The sequence below is a fragment of the Peromyscus leucopus genome, chromosome 15 (assembly GCF_004664715.2).
Source record: "Peromyscus leucopus breed LL Stock chromosome 15, UCI_PerLeu_2.1, whole genome shotgun sequence".
Classification (NCBI taxonomy): Eukaryota; Metazoa; Chordata; class Mammalia; order Rodentia; family Cricetidae; genus Peromyscus; species Peromyscus leucopus.
In genome coordinates, this window is record NC_051076.1 from 28,109,108 (window position 1) to 28,133,059 (window position 23,952).

Below are 23,952 nucleotides of genomic sequence, written 5' to 3' on the forward strand. Positions count from 1 at the left end.
TTTTAAACACACTCTAACCAGCCTGGATCTGTCTTGACTGCATGTCTCTAGCCTCCTGAGCCAAACCTTAAACTGCTAAGTGGCTTTGTGCTGGCTGACTCCACCCCACTCAGGGCAGCTGAGCTTTATTATGCCCTAGGAGCCTGGCCGAGAGCTGTGTTCAGCTGAGAGCAGCATTGAACCACACCAGCTCTAGGGAGTTGGTGCTCCGCACGGCACTGCGGTGTGTGGTTTTTTACTTAGCTTGCTGTTTCTACCAGTAGAGCAGAGCCTCTTAAAGGAGCCATATCCTTTTTCCCTCTTTCTTTCTTTCTTTCTTTCTTTCTTTCTTTCTTTCTTTCTTTCTTTCTTTCTTTCTTTCTTTCTTTCTTCCTTCCTTCCTTCCTTCCTTCCTTCCTTCCTTCCTTCCTTTCTTTTTTCTTTTCCAGTTTTCTCAGGCCCTATGAGAAACACAACATTGGAACACCAAAAATGTGTGAAGCACTGAAACCCTGTGACAAAGCATGTAAAGTGTTAACAGTTCTGCAGGAGAGCCTAGCCTGAGACGTGACAGAAGAAGTCACAGTTCCAGGAAAGATGACTGAACAGCTAGCCATCACCCACAGAAGGACTCTGTTAACTTCCGTGATAACTATACAGGCCTGCTCGAGTTTTTCCGACTTTTGTTATGTCTGTTCTGTGAACAGTCATGTTTATTCCAGGCAGATAATGTCAGAACTGAGTTGAAATGGTAGGAATCCCAGATGGTGTTGGAGAATTGTTTGGTATGGAAACTACCCCCCACATATTTGGTGTCAGAAGTGTGTAGCTGGTGAGTATACAGACCAAAAAAGTATGTTTTCTTAAACATTTGTTTAACTGTGTGTGTGTGTGTGTGTGTGTGTGTGTGTGTGAGTGTAAGCGCGCGCGCGTGCGCGTATGTTCAACGCACAAAGGAAATCACTTCTCTCCAAACACCATGTAGGTTCCAGAGGTGGAACTCTGGTTAACAGGCATGGCAGTAAGTGCCTTTACCTACTGAGTCATCTTGCCGGCTCCCAATTTCCTCTTTTGAGTAGAATTTCTGCTATTACAATTTCTTTATTAACAAATTTATTTCTTATACTTAAAAACTTTGGTTTTGCTCTGGGCATGGTATCACACGCCTTTAATCCCAGCACTCATGTGGCACAAGCAGGCTGATCTCTAAGTTCAAGGTCAGCCCGGTCTATATAGTGAGTTTCAGGTCAGTCATGGGTAACTAGAGAGACAGTGTCTCAAAAAAATCAAAACAAAGCAAAAACTCTCAACAACTTTCTTATGTGTGTGGAGGGCAAGATCAGACTCTTGCATGTAGGATAGAGACATTCTTGGACTGTTTTCTTCAGATACTATTTTTTTTTCCTAATGATTCTTTCAATAACCTGTTTAGAAGGTCTCTTTATCTCATCTGGGTCAAAATTCCTTTGCCAAAGCTCCCTTAGAGCTTTCTGCACTGGTCTGTGCGGCAGCACAGGCACTTGTGAAAGCAATACAAAATTGAGGCCCCGGACACTAACTGGAGACTCCCTCCTCTGCTTTCTAGTGTTTCCCCCAGTTTCCTCACCAGCAAACAGTAACTCGGGGTTTTCCCCAAGCGTACAACAAGGGACTACACGTAGAAAGTTCTATCTGTTAAGCAGATTCCATATCTTGTTTGACCAGTAATCGTTAAGTTAGCAGAAACAGAGTCTGCTGACCCACCTGATTATGCAAGCAGATGAGTCCACTTCCTTCCTATTTTCATAGTTCATCTCCTATACCCCATCAGACTCTGACCCAGTTCCTGAAAGACTTTGGAGACACAAATGTTTCAGAATGTACATTCTGGAAGCCAATGGCTGCTTCAACCACTGACAATTTTGCTCCTGTTTGGTGAGTAAGGGTCACAGTGACTTCCGCCTCTCTTAGCGTCTGGACTCCAGAGACCAGGATAGTAAGGAGCAGGCCTGGTTTAGAAGCTCGGGAAGGCGGGGAGTGGGGGGTGAGGTGGGGGGAGATAGAAAGGCAAGAGACCCAGGTCTGGTGGTATCTGCTTCTAACGCCAGCACTTTCATGATAGGGGAACTAGGAGTTCGAGGTTAGCCTCAGCTATAGTGAGTTCTAATTCCAGGCCAACCTGGCTTCACGGGACCCTGTGGAAAAAAGGAGTTTCTAGAACTAGGTGTGGTGATCCATGCCTTAATCTTAGCACTTAGGAGACAGAGGCAAGTGGTTAGTCTGGTCGACACAGTGAGTTCCAGGCCAGCCAGAGCTACATGGTGATACCCTGTCTCAACAACAACAACAAGGAGAGGTTTCTAACTTTTTACTACGCTAAAGCTTTTTTAAGCTCAGAATTCAGAGGTACCTTTACAGGTCCTGAAAGTCTGTCTTGCACCAAACATTCATACTTGCTTGGCAGCCAAGCCAACCCCTTGGCAGGGTGAGGTGGGGAGGATATGTGAGAGAGAAACTAGAACCAGACTCCTGAGGTGGGGAAGAGGCTCTAAGCCCATCCTGATGTTCCTTATGTACAATTTGCTTTTGTCTGCTGCTGCTGCTCCATGTTGACCCCTTCTCTTCTTATTTACAGCTTTTGCAGACAGGCAGACTGGTAAGTTCGTGTTTCCCTTGTTTTCACAGTGTTACTTCCTTACAACAAAGTGCTGTGTTTACTTTGTAGGGAAATGTCTGTTCTACCAAGGATCAGGCTTGGGTTCATATTGGGTAGTTCTCTCACAGCAGGGCCTGGAGTATGATCATTGGGAAGCCTCCAGCTGGGTTCTCCAACAACCCAAGGAAAAGAAACTAGTGCAAGCACACATTTTTTTTAATGGTCTAGAGATTGAACCCAGGACCTGGGGTGTGCTGGGAAAGCTTCTACCATTGAGTTATAACCCTAACCCTTTTAAAATTTACTTTGAAACAGACATGCTCAGTTGCCCACAAGGGGTCTTGAATTAATAATATATCACAGTCGGATCTTAAATGCCTCATTCTTCCCATTGCTAGATTATAGCTGTGAGTCATCATCCCAGATCTTTTCTGGGTCAATGACAGGGACTCCCTGGCCCCTGGGCTCCCCTTTAGAAACCACAGTCTCTCAAAGCTTACTTGTTCACATTCCTTTTTGATCTCTTACTCTCAGCAGGTCTCCCGAAGGCTGTGGTGAAACTTGAGCCCCCATGGATCCAGGTGCTCCGTGAAGACAGTGTCACACTGAAATGTGAAGGGACCCACAACCTTGGGAATGATTCCACCCTGTGGCTCCACAATGGGAGATCCATCAGTAGCCAGGTCCATCCCAGCTACACATTTAAAGCCACAGCCAATAACAGTGGAGAATACCAGTGTCAAACGGGCCAGACCAGCCTCAGCGACCCTGTGCTTCTGAGAGTGATTTCTGGTCAGTAGACACAGGCCTAGGGAGGAGCCGGGATACCAGACCCAGGGAATCTGCTTACAGGACAGAAGTTTACGAGAAAGAGGGTGGCCTGATTTCTGGGAAGCATCACGGAGAGCTTTCTTGAAAGACATTTGTCCACTCATTTCCCTTTTCACCCACTCTGTTTAGTACGGTGTGAAAGGGACAGCTTTATCTGTCTCAGACCTAACTGAGCAAGAGGTTCAAGGCCACAGAAAGGCTGCTGTGAGAAAAACAGAAGGAAGTTCTTGCTTCATAAACATCACTTCTGTGATGCAGTGTGGGAAAGCACCAAGACTACAGGCAAGTGGACCTGCAGAGACAGGGGCAGGCTTGTGGAGTGCCAGGACACAGGGGCAGGCTTGTCAGCGCCAGGAGACAGGAGGTGAAACCTCCCAGGGAAGGCGGAGGGGAACTGTGTCCAACAGGTAGAAGAGGATAGGCTGTGTGATGACTTTTGCCCCTAAATGAGATGAAAGCCTGTGAAGTAGTTTTAAAAACTTGAAACTAATATATTTGTGGAGGACAGCATGTGACATTTTGTTATGTGTATATATTGTTTAGTTCTTAGATTGGATTAGGCATATTTATCACCTCAAATATTTACCATTTATTTATAGTATAAAATTGAGAATCCTTATTTCTGTTCCCCCCCCCCCTTTGGAATATACAATATCGTTGTCTATAACCATCTTACTATACAATAGCCCCTCAAAATGCCTTGCTCCTGTCTGACTATAAATCACTACCTGTTGATCAACCTTTCCCCATTTCACCCTCCCCTCTTTTCTTCCCATACTTGTCTTTCTTTTCTTTTTTTGGGGGGGGGTTGGTTTTTCCAGACAGTGTTTCTCTGTATAGTTTTGGAGCCTGTCTTGGATTTCTCTCTGTAGACCAGGCTGGCCTTAAACTCTCATAGATCCGCCTGGCTCTGCCTCCCGAGTGCTGGGATGAAAGGCATGCACCACCACCACTGGATGCATACTTGTCTTTCTATGCCTGGCTTAGCTCTCTTAACATGATTTCCAATTAGATAGGATTTATTCTTAGGGCTGAATAGTATTCCTTTGTGTCATCATGAGACGGTTTTAATTTAAGGAGTCACATGATCTGATTTAGGTTTGTGCAAATATGTGACAATGTTCAGTTTAATAGAATCTATAATGAAAATGCCCTTGAACACTATTTCTGTCCCACTCCAATATCTGAAAATAGGAGTATGTTTATAGTTTGCTTCAGATCTACCTTGTTCCTGCCCTGAAGATGGTACATGTCAGTCTCTAGTGTTTTAGATTCTCCTGTTTAACACCAAGAAGGTGACTTTTAAAAACAGTACTTTTAGGCAGAGTATGATTGCACATGCATTTATTTATCACAGCACTGTAGGGCATAGGCAGGTATCTCTCTGTAAATTCCACATCAACCAGGGCTACAGAGTGAGACTGTCTCAAGATAAAATAAGATAAACTAAAATGATTCTTTAAGGTCCCAATGCCAAAGCTACACAATAAATTGGAAGCCCAACTGGGCTACATAAGATTCTCTCAAAAAAAAAAAAAAACGAAAACAAGCAGGGCAGAGGTGGTGGCACACACTTTTAATCCCAGCACTTGAGAGGCAGAGGCATTCGGAACTCTGTGAGTTCCAGGACAGGGTGGTCTACACAGAGAGACCCTGTCTTGAGAAACCAAACCAAACAAACAAACAAGGAAACCAAAACCAAAAATGTACCCCCCAAAAACAAACAAACAGGAAAATGTAGAGCTGGCAAGATGGCTCTCTCGGTAAAATCACTTTCCATACAAGCATGCAAACCTGAGTTCAATCTCTGGAAGCCATGGTGGAAGGAGAGAACCAACTTTGGCCTCCATGTGTGTAAGATGGAGCATGCACACACACCGTGTGTGTGTGTGTGTGTGTGTGTGTGTGTGTGTGTGTGTGTGTGTGTGTGTGACTCCCACCATCAATAAAGGCTGGGGATGGTTGTGAGGATGTTCTTAATGATGGTAGAAAAGTGATTTTAAGTTTTAAAATGTTCTGCCCTTTTAGTTCTAATTCACAAGAGAACACTAAATTTAAAAGATCTTATCCAAAAGCCTGGTGTGGTGACACACACCTTTAATCCCAGCACTTAGGAGGCAGAGGCAGAAGAATTTCTGTGAGGCTAGCCTGGTCTTCATAGTGAGTTCCAGGACAGCCAGGGCTACTATAGTGAGACCTGACACATCTTAAAAACAAATAAAACCAACCAACAAACAAGCAGTCTTACCTGATGGGCCCTGATAGCTCTCACCTGTATGTAATACCAACTGAGGCAGGAGGATTGCTGCTTGCTGAAAGTTTGAGGCTAGCCTTCATTACATAATGAGTCCTGGCCAGCCTGAGCTTCAATGTCACAAACTCCTACATTGCCCCCAAAGGTCATATACTTTCTTTCTTTTTTTTTTTTTTTTTTTTTTAATGTGGGTGGAAGATTCTATTCAGGGTGTGTTGTGCTCTCAAATGTTCATGTTCAAAGACTGAGATGTTGCGGTCTTAACCACCAAGGGGAGAGTATTAGGAGGTGGTCCTTTGGGGAGGTAACTAGGTCATGAAAGTGAAGTCCTTCTTAGGGAGATCTACAAGAATCCTGTAAGAGTGTGACAATGAGCTTCAATTCTATGAACTAGGAAGTGGACTCATCAGATGCAAACATTTCTAGCCTCTTGCTTTGGATTTCAAAAGTCTTCAAAAATTTGAGAAGTAAATGTGTATTGTTTATAAACCATGGAGGTTATGTTTTGAACATTTGTTTATTAAGATAGAGTATCATATAGCCCAGGCTAGACTCCAGCTCACTATTTAGGTGAGGATGACCGTGAACTCCTGATCCTTCTGCTCTACTGCCCAGGTTCTGGGAATACAGACATGTACTCCCACATCTGGCTTGTGGGTGCTTAGTTTATGGTTCTTTGTCAAAGCAGCCTGAGTAAACCACGACAGAAGGGCTGGCATTATTCAGGCTCTACTCACTGCTAACACAGTTATGGCTACTTACCTTGCTTCCTAAGATTTGTTCAAAAGTCACATCCTTAAATTAGTATTCCTAAACCATAAACACTATACTTATAATACACTGAAGGATTCAGGCTCTATTCTATAACTCCTATAGTTATTGAACTTAATGCATTTCCTACATGAGCATGTGTTTTTAATCCATAAAACTGTTTTAAAATTATTTTAGTATCTCATAGATATAATGCCATGTTTCCCCTCTGTGAGTCATGTGGGCCTGTGTGAGAGGCTGACGCAAGGGCCTTGGGATTTTGTTTGTTTTTTCTTTTTGAGACAGGGTTTCATGTAGTCCAGGCTTGCTGTATAGCTGAGGATGGCCTTGAATTTCTGGCTCCACCTCTGATGTGTTGTGATTGTACACTTTCCGACTGGGTGTTAGGGATTGAGCCCAGGCTCTGATGTATGCATTCTACTGAGCCGTATCTCCAGCCTCTTGGTATCCTACTCTTAGTAAATTTCCCTTCCATCTTTCAGACTGGCTGCTGCTCCAGACCCCGCAACTGGTATTCCGGGAAGGGGAAACCATCATGCTGAGGTGCCATGGTTGGAAGAACAAACCCCTGAACAAGATCACATTCTACCAGAATGGAAAATCGGTGAAATTTCATCATCACAGTGGCAACTTCTCCATCTCCAAAGCCAATCACAGCCACAGTGGTAATTACCACTGCACGGGACTTCTAGGAAAGACAAAACACTCGTCGCAGCTTGTGACCATCACTGTCCAAGGTATGGGGACTCTGTCAAGATGTTGGAAAGGGAGAAGAGGAGACAGACAAAGGCCAGAGTTGTGTAGCCCCACACGGAGACCTAGGAGCTGGGATCGGAGGCAAAGAGGAGAGCTGCGAAGCCCTTGCCAAGTGATGGCAAGTGGGCCCAGCCCAGAGCTCTTCACTTGCAGGTGGTGGGTGACAAGGCAGCAGTGGAAGAGAGCCTTGTCATTGGTGCAAAGGTCCTCCAAGTTCCCAGACATTCCAGACATTCCAAAGAGCCGAGGTGTCACTTCCTGTAATCTCATACAGATGTGGCTGTGGCCACCCTTCAGGAAATGCAGATTTAGCAACATCTGGGGGGGCGGCTGAGAGATAAAAAGTCCACTGAGGCTTCCTGGCTTACTGATGTGCTCTTGTCCCTACTTTAAGTACGAGGTGTGAGGACTATACAAAGAGGACTCTGCACTGAGGACCCCACAGTTTATTCCAAATTTCTGTCTTAATGGTGCATCTCTCCCCATTCTTCTGACTCTCCCACCAGGTCCAGCGACTGCACCCATCGCCTCTCTGCTTTGGTACCACGCCGCTTTCTGCCTAGTGATGTGCCTCCTGTTTGTAGTGGACACGGGCCTTTATTTCTGTGTACGGAAAAACCTTCAACCCCCAGTGGAGGCCTGGAGGAAAACTCTGTCAGTCAGAAAGTGTCAGGCTCCTCAGGACAAGTGACATCTCATCGTAAGGGCGGCAAATAGCAGTGGCAGCAGCATCTTTTCAGCCACCCTGTTGCTTCTCCTGCAGCCTTCCTTTTAAAAAAGCAGCTTAGAGCCAGGCCTGACATGTGGTCCTGCAATTACAGTTACACAGGAGGCTATGGCAGGCAGAATGATCACCGGTTCAAGGCCTGCCTAGGTGCCAGAGTGAGTGCAAGTCTAGCCTGGATAACTTAGTGACATCCTGTTTCAAGAAAAGAAGGCTGGATAGGGAGTGTGCAGGTTGTGTTTAGATGGCTTACCAAAAAAGGGCACCTGTTGCTAAGCCTGCCAACAAGAGCAGAGTTTTATCCTGGGGACCCACACGGCGGAAGGAGAGAACAAATTCCTGAAAGTTGTCCTCTGACCTCCACACATCCACCACGGCAGGTGCACCTTCTCTTTCTACATGCACACACAAAATAAAGACATTAAAATGTACTTTTTTTGTTTTTGTTTTTGTTTTTTTTAACAAGAAAGGGAGAGAGAGAGGGCTGAGGCTTGGTGGCAGAACTATTATTCAGTATACATGATGTCCTGGGTTTGACCTCCAGCAATAAAACAAAAACCCAGTCTGGGCTAAGGATCTCCCTTTAGTGACTTGCTTGTTCAAAATAATGTAAAAGCCTTCCCTTGTTCTAAAAGGAAGTCTAATGACTTTTCAGTGTTCTCCGAGATGATACCACATGATCTTGCCACTCTGATCTCATTTCCTTCTCCTTTTCCTTGCTTATTCTTGGTCATTTTCACTCTTCCTCGGACACAGCACCTATATTTTATATACCATCACTTCTGTTTCAGGGATGTTCTTGTTTACAGAGGCCCACATCCTGTTTCACCATGCAAAGTATAAATTGTTCCAGGCAAAACTCAGACTGAGGCTTGACGCTCAGGGCAGTGGTGCTAGGAGGCAGAGACCAATGGGAAGCATTCCGATCATGAGGGATGCTTGTATGCCTCCACAGACGCATAGATTGATGCTCTTCAGGAGGAATCGCTTAGCCATCTCGCAGCTTAGCAGCTTGCAGTCTTCCCAGGACCCTTGCTTGCTCTTGTACTTCTCAGCCATGCACAGAGCAACACAAGGTCCTCATCAGGAGCCAAGTGAATGTGACCATCTGAACTTGGACTAAAGTCTCTGTAACTGTGAACTAAATAAACCTTTTTCTAAAAAAAATAAATAAATAATAAAGAACCTAGTAGCATATGCTTTACTCTACCAACTAAGATTCGGTTTTTATTCAGATGTCATCAGTCAGGGCGCTTTGATTATTCAGTCGTATAACCTTATTCCTCTCCTAAGTCTCCTTCCCTGTTTATTTTTCTCCTTTGCACTTATCATCATCATCAATACGCTGTATGCTTGCTTGTTTAGCGTGGGACTTTCCTCTTCCACCAATTAGTTTCTTTCTTTCTTTCTCCTCCTCTTCCTCACCCTCATCCCCTTCTTCCTCCTTCTTCTTCTTGAGACAAGCAGCCCTGACTGTCCTAGAACTCACTATGTAGACCAGGCTGGCCTAGGAACTCACAGAAATCCCCTGCCTCTGCCTCCTGAGTGCTGGGATTAAAGGCGTGTCCACCATGCCTAGCCCTTTTTCTCTCTTCCTCTTCTCTTAAAATGCTGACCAGAATCCTAAGTGTGCTCGCCCGGGACACTTGTCTTTCTTACTGTTTTCTTGAAGACTTCCAGGCCCTGTCTATAGCTGCTTGCAGACCTCCATTGCTGACCGAAGGGCACGACTTCTCCATCTTCCTCCTCTTGGTAGCTTCTGAGATTTGCAGTGGGCCCACTCTGGTTTTCCCTCAAATTCTAATGAAATGGTCCTTGAGTTTCCTTATGAGTTTCCTTCTGGGTTCTTTTATCAATGAGACTGAGAACTTGCAAAAGGAAACTCAGATTCTCTAGAAGAGGCTGGGTTTTCTGGCTTCCTGAGCAGGGTGGGGGTGGGGTGGGGGGGTGGGGGGTGGGGGGTGAGGGGGGGCACTTTGCAGAGGCTCTTTCTCTGTGTAGCTTCTGAAGCATGTGTGTGTCCTCACCTCCAATAAATGCCTTTTTTCAGTTGCTGATGCTGTCTTTGGAGCTTGAGGTTTCTGCACTCCCCCTGTTGAGCTGAGATTTTTTTTTCCTTGCCTTTTAATTCTTTAACTGGCAGAGAAAACAAACTCTATCAGACCCCTAGACTGAAGCAATTTAGGAGATCCAGGTTTGTATTCCCTGGTGAGGCGGGGCGGGGTGTGTGTGTGTGTGTGTGTGTGTGTGAGAGAGAGAGAGAGAGAGAGAGAGAGAGAGAGAGAGAGAGAGAGAGAGAGAGAGAGAGATCTGACCTTTCCTCAAGGGCATTTTTGAAATCTTTTGAATTCCAATATAAGTCCAACATCAGAAAGTCAAAATGGAATGCTCTGAATGAAAGAAAATGGGACACGATAAAAAGACTCAGTCTTCAAATCCTCAGACTGTAGGAAGCAATGCAATTTACTGCTTGATGAACTCGCTTCAGCCTTTAGGGCAGTGGTTCTCAACCTGTGGGATGCGACCCTCTTAGAGGGGTGTTATCAACTGACCCTTTCATAGAGGTCGCATATTTGACACCTTGTATATCAGATATTTACATTATGATTCATAACAGAAGCAAAATGACAGTTACGCAGTAGCAACGAAAATAATTTTAAGGTTGTGGGGGGGGGGTTCACCACAACATGAGTAACTAAATGTATTAAAGGGTCGCAGCGTTCGGAGGGCTGAGAACCACTGCTTTAGGGCATACGCTGCAGCCATTTGTTCTACATCTGAATCCTGGGGTCACTTCCACCTGAGAGAAAAACAGGCTCACAGAAGATAAAAAACACAAAGTCTTTCCAAAACACTCTGAGAACGATGCTTCTTTGGGAGAGGAATTTTAAAGCATTAGTCTCAAATACAGGAGTGAAACGCAGGCTTGCCGGTGTCCAGCGCTCTCCTGGGTTGGTCGGTTAAGGTTCCGCAATCCCATGACCACAGCGTTGTTCGAGTTCCTCAGAGGCAAACTGGTGAAAGAACAGGAGTCAAATCGAAAGAACCCTGAGTTCTGGCGGGAGGCTGGAGAAGAAAAGGAATTAAACCTTGGAAAGGAAAAATTCCACACAAAAACGTATGTGTGCATTGGCCGGGAATCGAACCCGGGCCTCCCGCGTGGCAGGCGAGAATTCTACCACTGAACCACCAATGCTAACCGTGAGGGGTTCTTGCAGTCCTCCTATTTCAGTATATCTCTACTTCTAGTGGCACATAATCATTCTTTTTGACTCTGTTTTGAGACTCCGACCCTCGTGTTCCAAGAATTCATTTTTTTAAAAAACAAACCCCACGCCAGTATTTACATTTCTAGCTCAGAAGCTATGGCTCTGTTTGCGCGGCAGCACGCGCCCGGCTTTCGGGGGCGGGAGGTAAGAGGGGCCGGGGCGGGGAGACGGACTGGCACCAGCGCAGGACTGCTGTCCAAACAGTAGCCGGGAAAGGTAGCTTGACTTGCTGCTGTCACCACCCTGCACCTTTAGAATCAACCGGGGAGAACTGGAACCCTCCGTGCATTTCTTTGCAGCAGCTCTGAATCGAAGTGGCGGATGGGAGCCAGTCACTCTGCACTCCGCCTCTCCGGGCCACTAGGCCCGAGTCTTCTTAGGGAGGCAGCGCGGCTGGTCTTGGCTGGTCCGAGGGCTCGGGTGGGCGCAGAAGGTGCGCGAAGGTTCTTGCCAGCGAGGACAGGAGGAGGCGGGGCTCCCACAACCGGGTAGAAAGCCCGTGGCGCTGAATCAGGCCGATCCCAGCTGGGCCGACTGGAGAGGCCGCGAAAGGACAGCAGTGCTGAGCTGTACCAATTCCCGCCACCTCGAGCATCTGGGTCCTCTTCTAACCTGAGAGCGAGAGGCCATGTCTGTTCCCAGGGAAGTGGCACCTTGCAGATCAACTTCTTGTTCGAAGATGTGGGCTTCTACACGTCCATTACTCATGCCCACTTTGAGGAACTGTGTTCAGACCTTTTCTGCAGCCCCCTGGACCCTGTGGAGAGGACCCTGAGCGATGCCAAACTGGCCAAGGCCCAAATCCATGAGCTAATCCTGGTGGTTGGTATCTCTAAGGTGGAAAGGCGTCTATAAGACTTCTTCAGCGTCAAGGAGCTGAACAAGAACATCGACCTGATGAGGCTGTGGCCCGTGGGGCTGCTATGCAGGTGGTTGTGTTGACAGACAAATGTGAGAAGGTGCAGGATCTCCTCCTGCTGGATGTTTGTCCCTGGGGCTAGAGGGATTAATGTTAATCTGGTGGAATGCCACCATCCCTACCAAACAGACCCAAGCCTTCACTACTTACTGTGACAACCGGCCTGGGGTCCTGATCCAGGTGAGGGAGGGTGAGAGGGTTGTGACGAAGAACAGCAACCTGCTGGGCAGCTTTGAGCTCAGTAGCATTCTTCCTACTCCACGTGGAGTCCCCCAGATCGAAGTAAATGCTGGCATGGATACCAATGGTCTCGTTAAGTGTGACAGCCACCGACTGGAGTACTGGCAAGACTAACACGCTCGTCATCACCAATGACAAGGGCTAGCTCAGCAAGGAGGACGTGGAGAGGATGGTTCATAGGGCTGAACAGTACAAGGCTGAGGGTGAGGTCCGGAGGGACAGAGTGGCTGCCAAAAACTTCCTGGAAGTCCACGTCTTCCGTGTAAAGAGTTCCTTGCAAGAAGATAGCCGTAGGGAAAAGATTCCAGAGGAGGACAGATGTGAAGGGCAAGACAAGTGTCAGGAAGTCCTGGCCTGGCTAGAGCACAACCAGTTGACAGGCAAGGAGTGTGTGCATCAGAAGAGGGCACTGAGCAGACCTGCTGCCCCATCTTCTGTAGGTTTTACGCGGGGCCTGATGTTCCTAGGGGTAGCAGTAGTGAGGCTCAAGTTTGCCAGGAGAGGCCTGGTACTGGGCCCCTCATTGGGGAACTAGATTGAATGACCTGTCATGACTGAGGTCATCTGTGTCTGTAAAGGATGGACTTAGGGGTCTTCTAGACTCTTCTATAATCCCACCTTATAACTTCAGAGGTGAAAGCTGGGAGCTTTTTTCTCATTATGTTTTATAATTCAGGTCTATGTTGTTTGATTTTTTTTTTTCTTGCCAGGCGTGATGGTGCATGCCTTTAATACCAGCACCCAGGAGGCTGAAGCAGGGCTGTCTCTGAGTTTGAGGCCATCTTGTTTTATATAGCAAGTTCTAGGACAGCCAGAGCTATGTGAAGGGACCCTGTCTCAAAAAACAAACAAATAGACAAATCCACTTGTCCCATTTAAAAAAAAAAAAAAAAAAAAAAAAAAAAAAAGCTCTTTTGTCATGAGTGTTTTGTGGCATTTTGCCACTGTCTTCATCTATATTTAATTTAATTTGTAGTTGCATGAAATGAATTTTGTTATGTGCAATATGGTTGTAGATCTAAATAAACTTTAAAAAAAAAGTCCTACTTTGTTTTTATTCCAACCAGTAAGTAGATGATGGGACTCAGTTTTCAGAAACACTTTTGGAGTAGATGTTGAAGGAAGACTGTGAAGGAAATCCACAAGGCTATGTACAACATATCTTTCTTTAAAACTAATTTGTATTTTTTAAGGGTTCACTTTTAAAAGCTGGGGGGTGATGGAGCACCCCTTTAATCCTAACACTTGGGAGGCAGAAGGAGGTGGATTTCTATGAGTTCAGATTTGAGACCAGCCTGGTCAATAGAGCAAGTTCCAGGACAGCCAAGGCTACAAAGAGAAATCCTGTCTTGAAAAACCAAAAAATAGGATTGACTTTCATTGTTTTTAATTGTGTGAGGAGGGGACAGAGGAATGTGCATGTGAGTGCTGGTGCCCTTGGAGGCCAGAGGTATGGGATCTGCTTGGAGTTGGAGCTACAAGCAGTTGTGATCCACCTGGTATGGAATGTGAGACCCAAACTCAGGTCTTCTGTAACAGCAATGTGCTCTCATAACTGCACCGACTCTCCAGCCCTTAAAATAATGTCTTTCTTTTCCTTTTTTTTAAATGGGTGTCATTATGGCATGTTCGTGCATACATGCTGTTCTACTTCCTTCTCACTCCTTACTCCCCAATTGTCCTTCCCTATGCCCCCTCTCCGTTCCTTTTCTTCTTATAGTTTCCCTTCTGCTTTCTTACTACATTATTCCATTGTCCTTTTACCCACCTTACTTAAGATCTCTTCTTCCTCTCTCATGTTCCCCTTTCCGGTTTTGTGACACACACACACACACATACACACACGCACACACACAAGTGCACACAAACACACCCCAACTCATTATATACAAGATTTCTATATGGAGAAAACAGGGTAAGTGGAAAAATTTGAGGTGGACACAATGAAAGAGTGTGGTGGTGTGATGATTGTGCTGGAAAAGAGACATGGTGATCATATGGGACCCTAAAGGTAAAATGATATATTGGAAGTGTAGTTTGTCCGCTTTAGTTGCACTAATAAGTAGTTTATATTATTGTTTGGTTTGTTTCTTTGCTTTGGTGCTTTTTGATATAGGGTCTCACTCTGTTGCCCTGGCTGGCCTAGAGCTCACTATGTAGACCAGGCTGGCCTCGAACTCTCATAGATCCTCCTGCCTTTGTCTCCAGAGTGCTGGGATTAAAGGTGTGGGCCACCGGCTGGGCCCGTGTGCATGCCTGATTTTTAATCATGTCATTTCATTGTCCTTTTGGAGACAAGACCACTCAAGTCTCTAGATATGTTAGAGCAGGTCTGAGGAGGCAACTAAACTTAGGTTGCTTCTGTTTCTGATGAGGACAGGAGCAGGGTAGGAGGATAATAACATCAACATATCAGCCTGCTTAGCTTCTCAGCCCCACCATAAACTAGTGTGCAAATTAAACCCTCCAAACGTCAACCTTCCCCTCTACAACAGCATTCCTCTGCATTGCTGTGAGGGCTCAGTAGACTTAAGAGGTGAAGAAGAATGTTAGACATTCAGCCCTGCTGACAAACATGAGTTGTTACTAGGTATTATTCTTTGAGTACTAACTAGGTAATGTGAAGGCAATATGAAGGCCTAGACTTGACTTTGCAGCCTCCATCTCAGGGAAGGGCCACCATCTTAGACTACCTGGTGACCGAGGGCTGTACTCAGTTCCAGGAAGAACCTCAGGAATGTGCCATGACAACTCGAACAGCTACCCTAGAAGCAGCCAATTAAGAAACAGGGCAGTAAAGTTTAACAAGATCCAGATGCTCCCACAGACATTTTGTTGGCGGTTTATGGCCCTTGCAGATATCCAGATAATCCTGTCAGCAGGTTGTGGTTCCCCACCAAAAGTCTAACCCAATAGTTTCAAATGTGATTTTGCACTGAATTTCCAGACCAATGGTTTCAAAAATCACCTTGCCTCATATCCCTTTTACCCAACCCAAAAGCGCCAAGGCATGTAATTCCTGGATTGTGGTGTTTTTTGTTTTTTTGTTTTTTTTTCCTTAAACCCCCCCCCAACACTGAGTTCTGGGCCACCAAATTCCCCTCCATCCACCAGGCGGCAGTCCAGGTTGGAACCTGACAATAAAAAGACCCTTGTGTTCTTACATGGGAAATTGGTCTCTGGGGGTTTCTCAACACGGGTACAACAGTAACAGATATTTGGTATACCCAACTAATCCAATAGCATGAAGCATTATTATTATAATACACATAGCGTGAGTGTGGAGATCAGAGCACACCTTTGTGGAGTTGGTTCCCCCCTTCCACCTGTGGGTAGTTTTTAGGATAGAACTCAGGTTGTCAGGTTCCTGTGCTGAGTTGTCTTACCATGCTCTAATTTTAAGATGAATATTCTAAAGTACAAAGAGGTCAAACAATCTGTTCAAGGTCATATAGTTATTGTGAGAACACACAGAGGGACAGCTCGGCTTAAAGACCCATTCTCAAGTGACTGAAACAAGGACAATATCCTCCAGCTCAGCCAAGCAAATGACGAGGATACGCGAGCATGGCTTCATCTCCATTCAGCTCATTTCACTTCTGTCTGTGTCATGAACTGTGGGATGCTTCGGCTTCAGAAAGGGAAGTGAGCTTGTACAGAGCAATGCTACCCTGTATTGAGTCCGATCATCTTTTTCTGGTAGAGAGGAGGTTACACTACCAAGTCCCTGGATGTTATTTTTAAGTGTGTTGTTTGCCTGCACCCGATCCAAATGCAATCTGGCTTTACATGAAAAGCAATCATATTTTTTTTTTAAAGGCATTGCAGACAGGCCAGGAAAGATAGAGTTGCATAGAGCAGGCCCTCCCCTTCCTTTCTCTTTAACTTATAACATTCATCACTTCAACCTGTTCTTCCAAAGAGGAACGATGATGCAGGATTTCAGAGTTTCTTGGCATTTCAACAGCATGCCTTTCTCTTTTAATTTTGTAAACGTATGTATTTGTTGTAAAACAAACAAACAAACAAACAAAAAACCAAAACAAAACCTCACCTCCTCCCAAATGGGTGGTATTAATTTTCTATAGCAAGATTAAAGCAAATTAAGTTCCACATCTATTTTTAAGTAGCCGTTGCTGACCATTTTGACTTAGTTTCTTTTTTTGGTTTTTCGAGACAGGGTTTCTCTGTTTTTTTTTTTTTTTTTTTTTTTTTTTTTTTGGTTTTTCGAGACAGGGTTTCTCTGTGTAGCTTTGCGCCTTTCCTGGGACTCACTTGGTAGCCCAGGCTGGCCTCGAACTCACAGAGATCCGCCTGCCTCTGCCTCCCGAGTGCTGGGATTAAAGGCGTGCGCCACCACCGCCCGGCGACTTAGTTTCTTTTAAAATGTTTCTTATATAGTTGACCACTACAGATCCTTTGGTTGTATGATGGTCGTATGACCGAGCCCTTGCATGGCCTTAGGAACTGACCTGACGGAGGCAAGAAGGAAATGAAGAAAAGAAAACACACACAGGCACATGAACACCTAGAAAATCTAGGGTCAAGGGGGTTGGCCTTTTGTTGGAGAAACCACAGTGCCCAGGCAGCTCAGCGTGTTTATTATGGAGAGTTGAGCGGTGAGTGCGGTTATTGCATACCGCCGAATAAGGAGGCAGGCTTAGCTAATCTCACCGGGAGCAGTCTCTCTAGGGAGCAGTCTCCGGCCTTCAGCATCCAGGGGGAGAGAGTTATGGTGGACATTTCTAACCTTCTGTCAACATATGCCCAGACCAGAGGAAGGCTTTGCCATCCTCTGAGCTTCCCTCTCCTGTGGCCCTCAGCCATGTCAACAGCACATATTCCCGCAGGACTTGCCTTGCTCAGGGCCTCCTCCACTCCCACCGTCTTACTTTATTGTAATCACAACTATGTTTACTCAGTTCCTACAAAAGGTTAGAACAAATTAAATCAGCATACATGCCCATTATGAAGAAATCAAATACTGCTATGGGCTGTTTCTTGCCCTCCTCCCAATTCCTCCTCATAGGCAATTACTTTCAAGTTTTTTTTTTGCAGTAATTTTAGATTAATAGAGGAACTGCAAAGATACGATGGAAAATTACTACATGCCTGCCAGTCAACTTCTCCTAATGTTTAGATGTTACATAACCATGATACACTTATCAAACTTCAGGAAATGTCATTGGAAAATTACTCTTAATTAAGCTGTTGACTTCATTCGGGTTTCACACTTCCTACCAATGCGTCCTTTTTTTGTTTCAGAAGTCAGTGTTGGGTATCATATCACACTGACATCATGCTTCCTAAACTCTATATATTCTGTGATAGTTTCACAGTCTTTTAAAGACAAGTCAGGTATTTTATAAATGATCTCTTAATGTTGATTTGTGTGATTTTTTTTTTAATTGTGTATGTCTGTGTGTCCTTGCAGCCTGAATAACAGCTCCTAGCAACATGACCGCTAGCCATCAGGGAGGAAATTTCTAGTCAGTACAAGATTGATTTCTCTATGTCCCGAAGCTACAGTATGTTGTGGCTTCAGCAATGGGGTCCTACCGTATAGCATGGTGGGCAACCAGGTGGGATGGCAGCAGCCTCTGGGCCTCTCTGACTAATAACAGCTCACAGAGAGGGAGTCTACCTTTGACACTGTGGTTTTCTTTTAATTACTGTGTCTTCTGGGGGAAGCTGATTTTGTTTTTTTCCTGACATGATTGACACTTTTGTGGAGAATAACACAGGAACGAGAATGCTCAAGGCATCACATTATAGCATTGGGTACCTGTCCATATATCAGTGTGACTAATCACACGTGATACTACTTTTAATGCTTGGCTCACGTTCCTTTTAAGAGGCTGGGCATGGTGGCACAGCCTTTTATCCCCGAATTTGGGAGGGAGAAGCAGGAGGATCTCTATGAGTTTCGTAGGCCAGACTGGTCTACAGAGCGTTCCAGAACAGCCAGGACTGTGTTACACAGAGAGACCCTGACTTGTAAAACCACACCTCCCTCCCCCCCAAAGAATTTTCTGACATATCTAACATCTATTTTCTTACATGGTGACTTTGTATCCTTTGTTAAGTTTAGTGTCTGACCTATTATAAATGATTAAATGATGCAGAGTAAAAGGTGGCCTCCTGAGAGGCAAGAGAAAGGGCACCTCTAGGTCAGTATGAGTGAGAAGGATTGGCCTCTGAAACTTTACTAAACTGTCCTATACATTCCAATTACCTAAGTATCTCATAAGGGGCAGACAGCAGGCCTGAGACAGAACCTGAATTCAGATTTCCTAATGAGTAGACGCTATCAATTCTTATATCCATTTTACTAGGAAGGGAATTAAAACTCAGAAAGGTCAAATACACTTCCAACAGGAGGAAAAGTAAGTGTTGTCAGAAGTGGGATTCGAACCCACGCCTCCAGGGGAGACTGCGACCTGAACGCAGCGCCTTAGACCGCTCGGCCATCCTGACATGGTGTAGCAAGCTTTCCATACTTCCTTATGAGTTCATCAGCACTGATGACGCACGCATCCCCTGTGTTTCGTTTGCCTATGGTTTCAAATAAAAAGCAAAGCTGGAGAGGTGAAAGTGAGTGACAGATCTTTTCTACCTCCTACTTCCTCATCACTTTAAACTTTCCATCTCCATCTCCTCTGGGGACCTTTCGGTCTCTCGTCTAGAGGGGCTGCATCAGGCCAGGGAGAACCTCCTATCGGCCAGTTCTCCCCGCTTCTGTCCTAAATCGCCTAACCGAACCCGTGCCGAATGGACTCTGGGTTCTGCCTGGCGGAGCTAAGTGGATGTGGAGCCCGGAGCTGGGAATGTCGGGCTGTGAGCCGGTGAGGAGAGAAAATGTTTTCCGCCAGGCGGATGCCAGGTTTTCTTACGGGACCCATTTTTAGGCTTGTAGAAAACAGACTCAAAACACCGTCGGCAAATTTCTCACATGTATTAGAGAGACTAGAGGGGGCCATTCGGCGCACTGCGTTGGTGGTATAGTGGTGAGCATAGCTGCCTTCCAAGCAGTTGACCCGGGTTCGATTCCCGGCCAACGCATGTCTGCTTTTGGTTTTGTTCCTTATGTAGGACAGAGTGTTCGATATTTTATTTTTAAACAAAAACCAGTCCCGCCAAATTGGGGCCGACCGAATTAGGTTCCTGAAGGTATTTCATCTTACCTTTTTTGATTTGGGAATCTTCCGGAGTCTGGAATCTCTTGTCAGAATCTCAAACTCGTACAGGCCTCCGTACCGGAGAGGATTCTACAGTAGGCGCGAGTTCTTGAGCGTTTTGAAACTGGCCGGTGCGTGTAAGAACCACATTTTCAAATTTTATTTTAATTGAACTAATTGAAATAAGTAATTAATGGAGCAATCAAATAGATGGAAATATCTAAATGGCTACTCATTTCGGCTACTGAAGACCTTTTAAGCAGGAAAAAGGCATATGTGTATTTTTGATTTGTATATTTTTATGAAATCTGTATAGATACCCTTTGTTCTTTCTAAAACTTTGAGTGTAAAATACATTCCAGACTTTGAAGACTAAGAAGAAATAATCAAATTAATTTTTGGTATGATTATATGTTGAAATATTTTGGATGTGTGGGGCTAAATAGGAATTATTAAACTTATCATGTTTTTGTTATTGATTAAATTTGTTCTTTGATAATTGCACACGTGACTTGTTTATACTCACCTCGCGCCCCCTTTTTATTTCCCTCTCACCTCTGTGTTTCCTTCCTTCTCCCTTCAATCCCTTTCCCACTTTCGAGTCCTTTGTGACCCACTGATTTTAATGAGGAACCTGTTTCTTTCTACTGTTTGATCTGCCTGTTAGAAAACTGGCCGATACATGCTGCATTTGTTTTTTAGTCTGCTGATCCAGACAATAAGAATACATTCCACTAACTTCTAGGGAACAGAGATCGCTTAGAAATACCTTTCTTGGGCAGCTGTTTTGAGGCCTGTAGCATGGTCATCCTCGTTAGTATAGTGGTGAGTATCCCCGCCTGTCACGCGGGAGACCGGGGTTCGATTCCCCGACGGGGAGGCTAGCAGAGTCTTTTTCATCCATATCTATCTTTGATCAGCCTTCCTATAAAAGAGGGACAATCATTTTTTAAAAGCTCAAGGCTTAGACTTCAGGAAACTGTCTCTCTCTATCCAAACTAGTATGAAAGGGCTAGCTATTAATTCATTAAGTGCAGTTACTTAACCCTGCATGTGTCTAAGGTTCAGACATTTTCATACTTCCTGAAATACTGGCCATCACGATGATTCCCACCTATGATGCTGCTCCATAGCGAGGTGGCAGCCCCGACCAGACCAAGTTTTGAAGTCCGACCTCCTTTCCATTGCTACGCTGCAGGTGTGTAAATCTGTGAAACAGCCATTCACCCCTGCAGGTGATGACGCAGAATAACAGAAATGTCCTGTCTGACCCTAGCACAGGAGCACGGGTCTGAAGATCGGGAGGCTTGCCTTTTGTTTTATTGTTGGTTGTTTTAAATCACTAAGGAAAAGTTGCCTTGGGGGAAATAATTTGTTTGCTTCGGCAAGACTTTGTGTTCTACACTCAAACACTGGATCCACGATCTCCGAAACCCTTTGCAGTATTAAGGTCCCGCGAAGCACAATCTCTCACAAGGAAGAATGTGATTTGTACAAACAGATTTTTAATCTCAGCTCTCTGACCTCAAATTGTTCAATTAATTAAAGCTCAAGTTTCAGCATTCGTTTTAATCACTTCGTTGTGTTAAGCTACATAACTACACCATAATTTCGTTAACAAATTTCTTATTTCTGAACATTTATGTTATTTCCAGTGGATTTCTCTCTCTCTCTCTCTCTCTCTCTCTCTCTCTCTCTCTCTCTCTCTGTTAATTAAATCTATTTTGAATGGTTGCTTTGAGTGTAAATGATTGTATGTGTAAAAGAACCTGGCATATAGTATTTGCTCATACGCTCATTTTGAAAAATATATATGTGTGTGTGTGTGTGTGTGTGTGTGTGTGTATTTGTTTTCCTGTAATACATTGCAGAAAAATAGAGAATAAAGGAATAAAAGACACTCCACCCTCATACAGAAAATACCTGTTCATGTTTTGGTCAATATTTCTCTGGCATTTATTCTTCCAGTGCTGGGAATAGAGTCCAGGGTTTCCTGCATGCTAGGCAAGTGCTACATCTCCAGCTAGCTAGCTCCCTTGGTTTGTGTGTATGTGCGTGGGGGTGGGGGTGGGGTGCACGTTTTGAAAATAAAGTTGGGATAAAACTGTGCGTGTTGCTTGCTCTTTGATAAGACTGACTTTTAGAGCTGCCTTGGGCTCATAGTGAAGATGAGAGACGGATATATAAAATATAAGATATATGCATGTATAATTTCTGCATATAGGTAACTATGTTTGTATAAAATCTTTGAAAATACTGACCAGCACTTAAACTGAACCTCAGTATTAATGGAAGATGCTACAGAAATGTGTCTACAAGGAGGTACTAGTGCGTAGAGGCTCCAGGAAACTCTGAGACCTGAGCAACATAGAAAACGGCTCATTAGACCCCAGCCCTGATGAGAACCCTTCGCTGAAGGCAGTAGAATAAGGAGAATGCGCGCTTTAATATTTGTTTGCAGGTGTGTCATGGTTAGCGTCATGAGTTTACAAGAATTTAAACATTTCCTGTTTTGCCTGGGTGACTCATGCGCCAGTAGACCTCAAAACAGTTGGTGTGATTTGTTTTGTTGTAAGAACCCTTAATACTTTCTGCCAGACATGCCCGGAAACGTGGATGTCAGGTTAAAAATAATGAGTAAATGAATCAGTACTTAGGCACGCACGTAAATTACCTAGACCAGCAATGTTTCTGAGCACAAACAACCGAATTCCCAAACTCCGAGAGCGTCCATTTCGGATTTCACAAACGCTCTTGCTTCGTTCATCTTCTTGCGCTCCCCTTTTCTCAGCCTCAGTGGGTTCTTATCGAAGTAGGCGTTGGCGCCCTTGCTGACGGTCTTCACGGCGGGATGCCACCAGTTTCGGCTTCAATTCCAACCACAGTTTTTGGCAGATGTAGACGACCAATATATTCTTTAGTGAACTGACTTGACAGCAAGCCTCAGGATCACCTGTCTCTGTGGCGCAATCGGTTAGCGCGTTCGGCTGTTAACCGAAAGGTTGGTGGTTCGAGCCCACCCAGGGACGGGAAGGAGCATTTTGTGTACCTCGCTCACCTCCTCGAAATCTGTCGTTCGAAGAACTTCAAGCTAAACTCAGCTGACCGCCCGTGTTCCCGTGACTGACTTTCTTAGTGTTGTGTTTAAAAACTCCTTAGCTTACGTGTTTTGCTAGCCGTCTCTAGTTTTCGCGGATAAGGTTGCAGTTTCGCTGCTGAAATTACACCAGAAAGCTGATACTCCTGGGGAAATTGTGCCTAGCTTTCCTTTGTATTCCTTGCTCCCGAATCCCTCCCTGGCTGCCACTTGCCACTCCTTATTTCCTCCTCAGTCTCAGCATCATCTGCTAGGACCGCGAGGGGTTCCGTTTCTCGGTTCTTTACTTCTCAGCTCCGGTAGCTGCCCTAGAATCTGTTAACTCCGCACGGGATCAGCGTCAGCTCCTTCCGGACCTGGCGCCTTCTGATGGCATCTCTCCAGCTCCGAGAGCAAGGTCTTACAGCGAGTGGCCTCAGAACGCCCCCTTTTCTCTCTCTCTCACTGCCTCTTTTAGACCCCGTAGAACCACAGCTCCTAAACGCACAGTCTGGCTCTTAAATCTTTGCTATGGACTTCCAACTTCTTTCTTTCTTGCCCGGCAAACTTCCGCTTTCATGCCCTCACCCGGAACAAACTTTCTCTGCGGGCTTCTTCCGCTCTCCCGCTGCCTGCCTGGTTTGCTCACTAGAACGGAAGCTTCTGGATCCAGGATGAAACTGAGTGTTGATGTGACCTTTCCAGCACCTATATTCACTGCTGGCACATTGTAGGCGAGGAAGGTACGCACGGGAGACAGTTCACTCCCCTGGGACCCGACACACACTCTTGTTATAATGCAATAGGCAGACTAGTTCCTCCACCCGAATGACTATGACACACATATCCCTCTCCAAGCAATGCTTGGAGCAACCTCAGAACCCTCCCACTCCCAACCTGCACGGTTGGTTACACGTACTCCATCTTTGAAAAATAACGTCTCCCCACTCCTGGCAACAATCAAATTTAGATAGTTTCTATTATTCAAGTGCATGCCCAGTGTACCTGGGTATGAAGAGCAGAAGAACTGACCCAGCCTGAATTGGTTTGGGGTACATGTCCTTTAGCACCTTTTAGGGAGATTCTCCTACTTAGCATCTTATGCCTAGGCACAACAGAGAGTGCATATGACTAAAATCAAATGTATTCTGGGAAGGGACATAGAAACAGAAAAGCTGGTTTTTTATGGTCTCAGTGCCTTTTCTAATTTTTACTAAGACGACTTTGGTCAACAAAACTCTTCACCTTCCGGCCATTCCTTCCTGTGAACTTGTAGGTGGACTCTCAACATGCTTTCCCTGTCCAGATCCTGAGTTAGCT

The 23,952-nt window shown here is 45.1% G+C and overlaps 2 protein-coding genes and 5 non-coding genes across 8 annotated transcripts; 5 read left to right on the forward strand and 2 right to left on the reverse strand.

The window, feature by feature from the left end:
- Window positions 1-1,771: 1,771 nt before the first annotated feature.
- On the forward strand, window positions 1,772-9,154 carry Fcgr2a (Fc fragment of IgG receptor IIa). Of its 2 annotated transcripts, none has more exons than XM_037211276.1 (5): window positions 1,772-1,893; window positions 2,594-2,614; window positions 3,152-3,406; window positions 6,953-7,207; window positions 7,733-9,154. In XM_037211276.1, exons 1-5 carry the CDS (start codon window positions 1,827-1,829, stop codon window positions 7,915-7,917), a joined length of 783 nt encoding a protein of 260 aa, XP_037067171.1. In that variant the 5' UTR covers window positions 1,772-1,826; the 3' UTR covers window positions 7,918-9,154. The 2 variants fall into 2 exon arrangements, with proteins under 2 accessions (XP_037067171.1, XP_028720160.1); XM_028864327.2 differs by having other exon boundaries at window positions 1,774-1,893; window positions 3,149-3,406.
- A 1,921-nt stretch (window positions 9,155-11,075) lies between these two features.
- Window positions 11,076-11,146, reverse strand: Trnag-gcc. The gene has a single exon. It is a non-coding gene; the product is annotated as a tRNA-Gly (tRNA).
- A 169-nt stretch (window positions 11,147-11,315) lies between these two features.
- Window positions 11,316-13,130, forward strand: Hspa6 (heat shock protein family A (Hsp70) member 6). Its single transcript, XM_028864505.2, is given in 7 exon segments — window positions 11,316-11,363; window positions 11,584-11,652; window positions 11,712-12,108; window positions 12,111-12,200; window positions 12,203-12,450; window positions 12,452-12,782; window positions 12,785-13,130. Coding segments are annotated over 7 exon segments (1,317 nt in total). The 3' UTR covers window positions 12,919-13,130.
- A 5,642-nt stretch (window positions 13,131-18,772) lies between these two features.
- Window positions 18,773-18,855, reverse strand: Trnal-cag. Its single transcript has one exon. It is a non-coding gene; the product is annotated as a tRNA-Leu (tRNA).
- A 513-nt stretch (window positions 18,856-19,368) lies between these two features.
- Window positions 19,369-19,440, forward strand: Trnag-ucc. The gene has a single exon. It is a non-coding gene; the product is annotated as a tRNA-Gly (tRNA).
- Window positions 19,441-20,364: 924 nt separating this feature from the next.
- Window positions 20,365-20,436, forward strand: Trnad-guc. Its single transcript has one exon. It is a non-coding gene; the product is annotated as a tRNA-Asp (tRNA).
- A 2,075-nt stretch (window positions 20,437-22,511) lies between these two features.
- On the forward strand, window positions 22,512-22,585 carry Trnan-guu. The gene has a single exon. It is a non-coding gene; the product is annotated as a tRNA-Asn (tRNA).
- Window positions 22,586-23,952: the final 1,367 nt, after the last annotated feature.

Coding starts and splice junctions, on each gene's coding strand:
- Fcgr2a (XM_028864327.2), top strand. CDS start 1,827: ATGTTTCAGAATGTACATTCTGGAAGCCAATGGCTGCTTCAACCACTG. Junction 1,894..2,593: donor GACAATTTTGCTCCTGTTTG/GTGAGTAAGGGT, acceptor TCTTATTTACAG/CTTTTGCAGACAGGCAGACT. Junction 2,615..3,148: donor TTTTGCAGACAGGCAGACTG/GTAAGTTCGTGT, acceptor TCTTACTCTCAG/CAGGTCTCCCGAAGGCTGTG.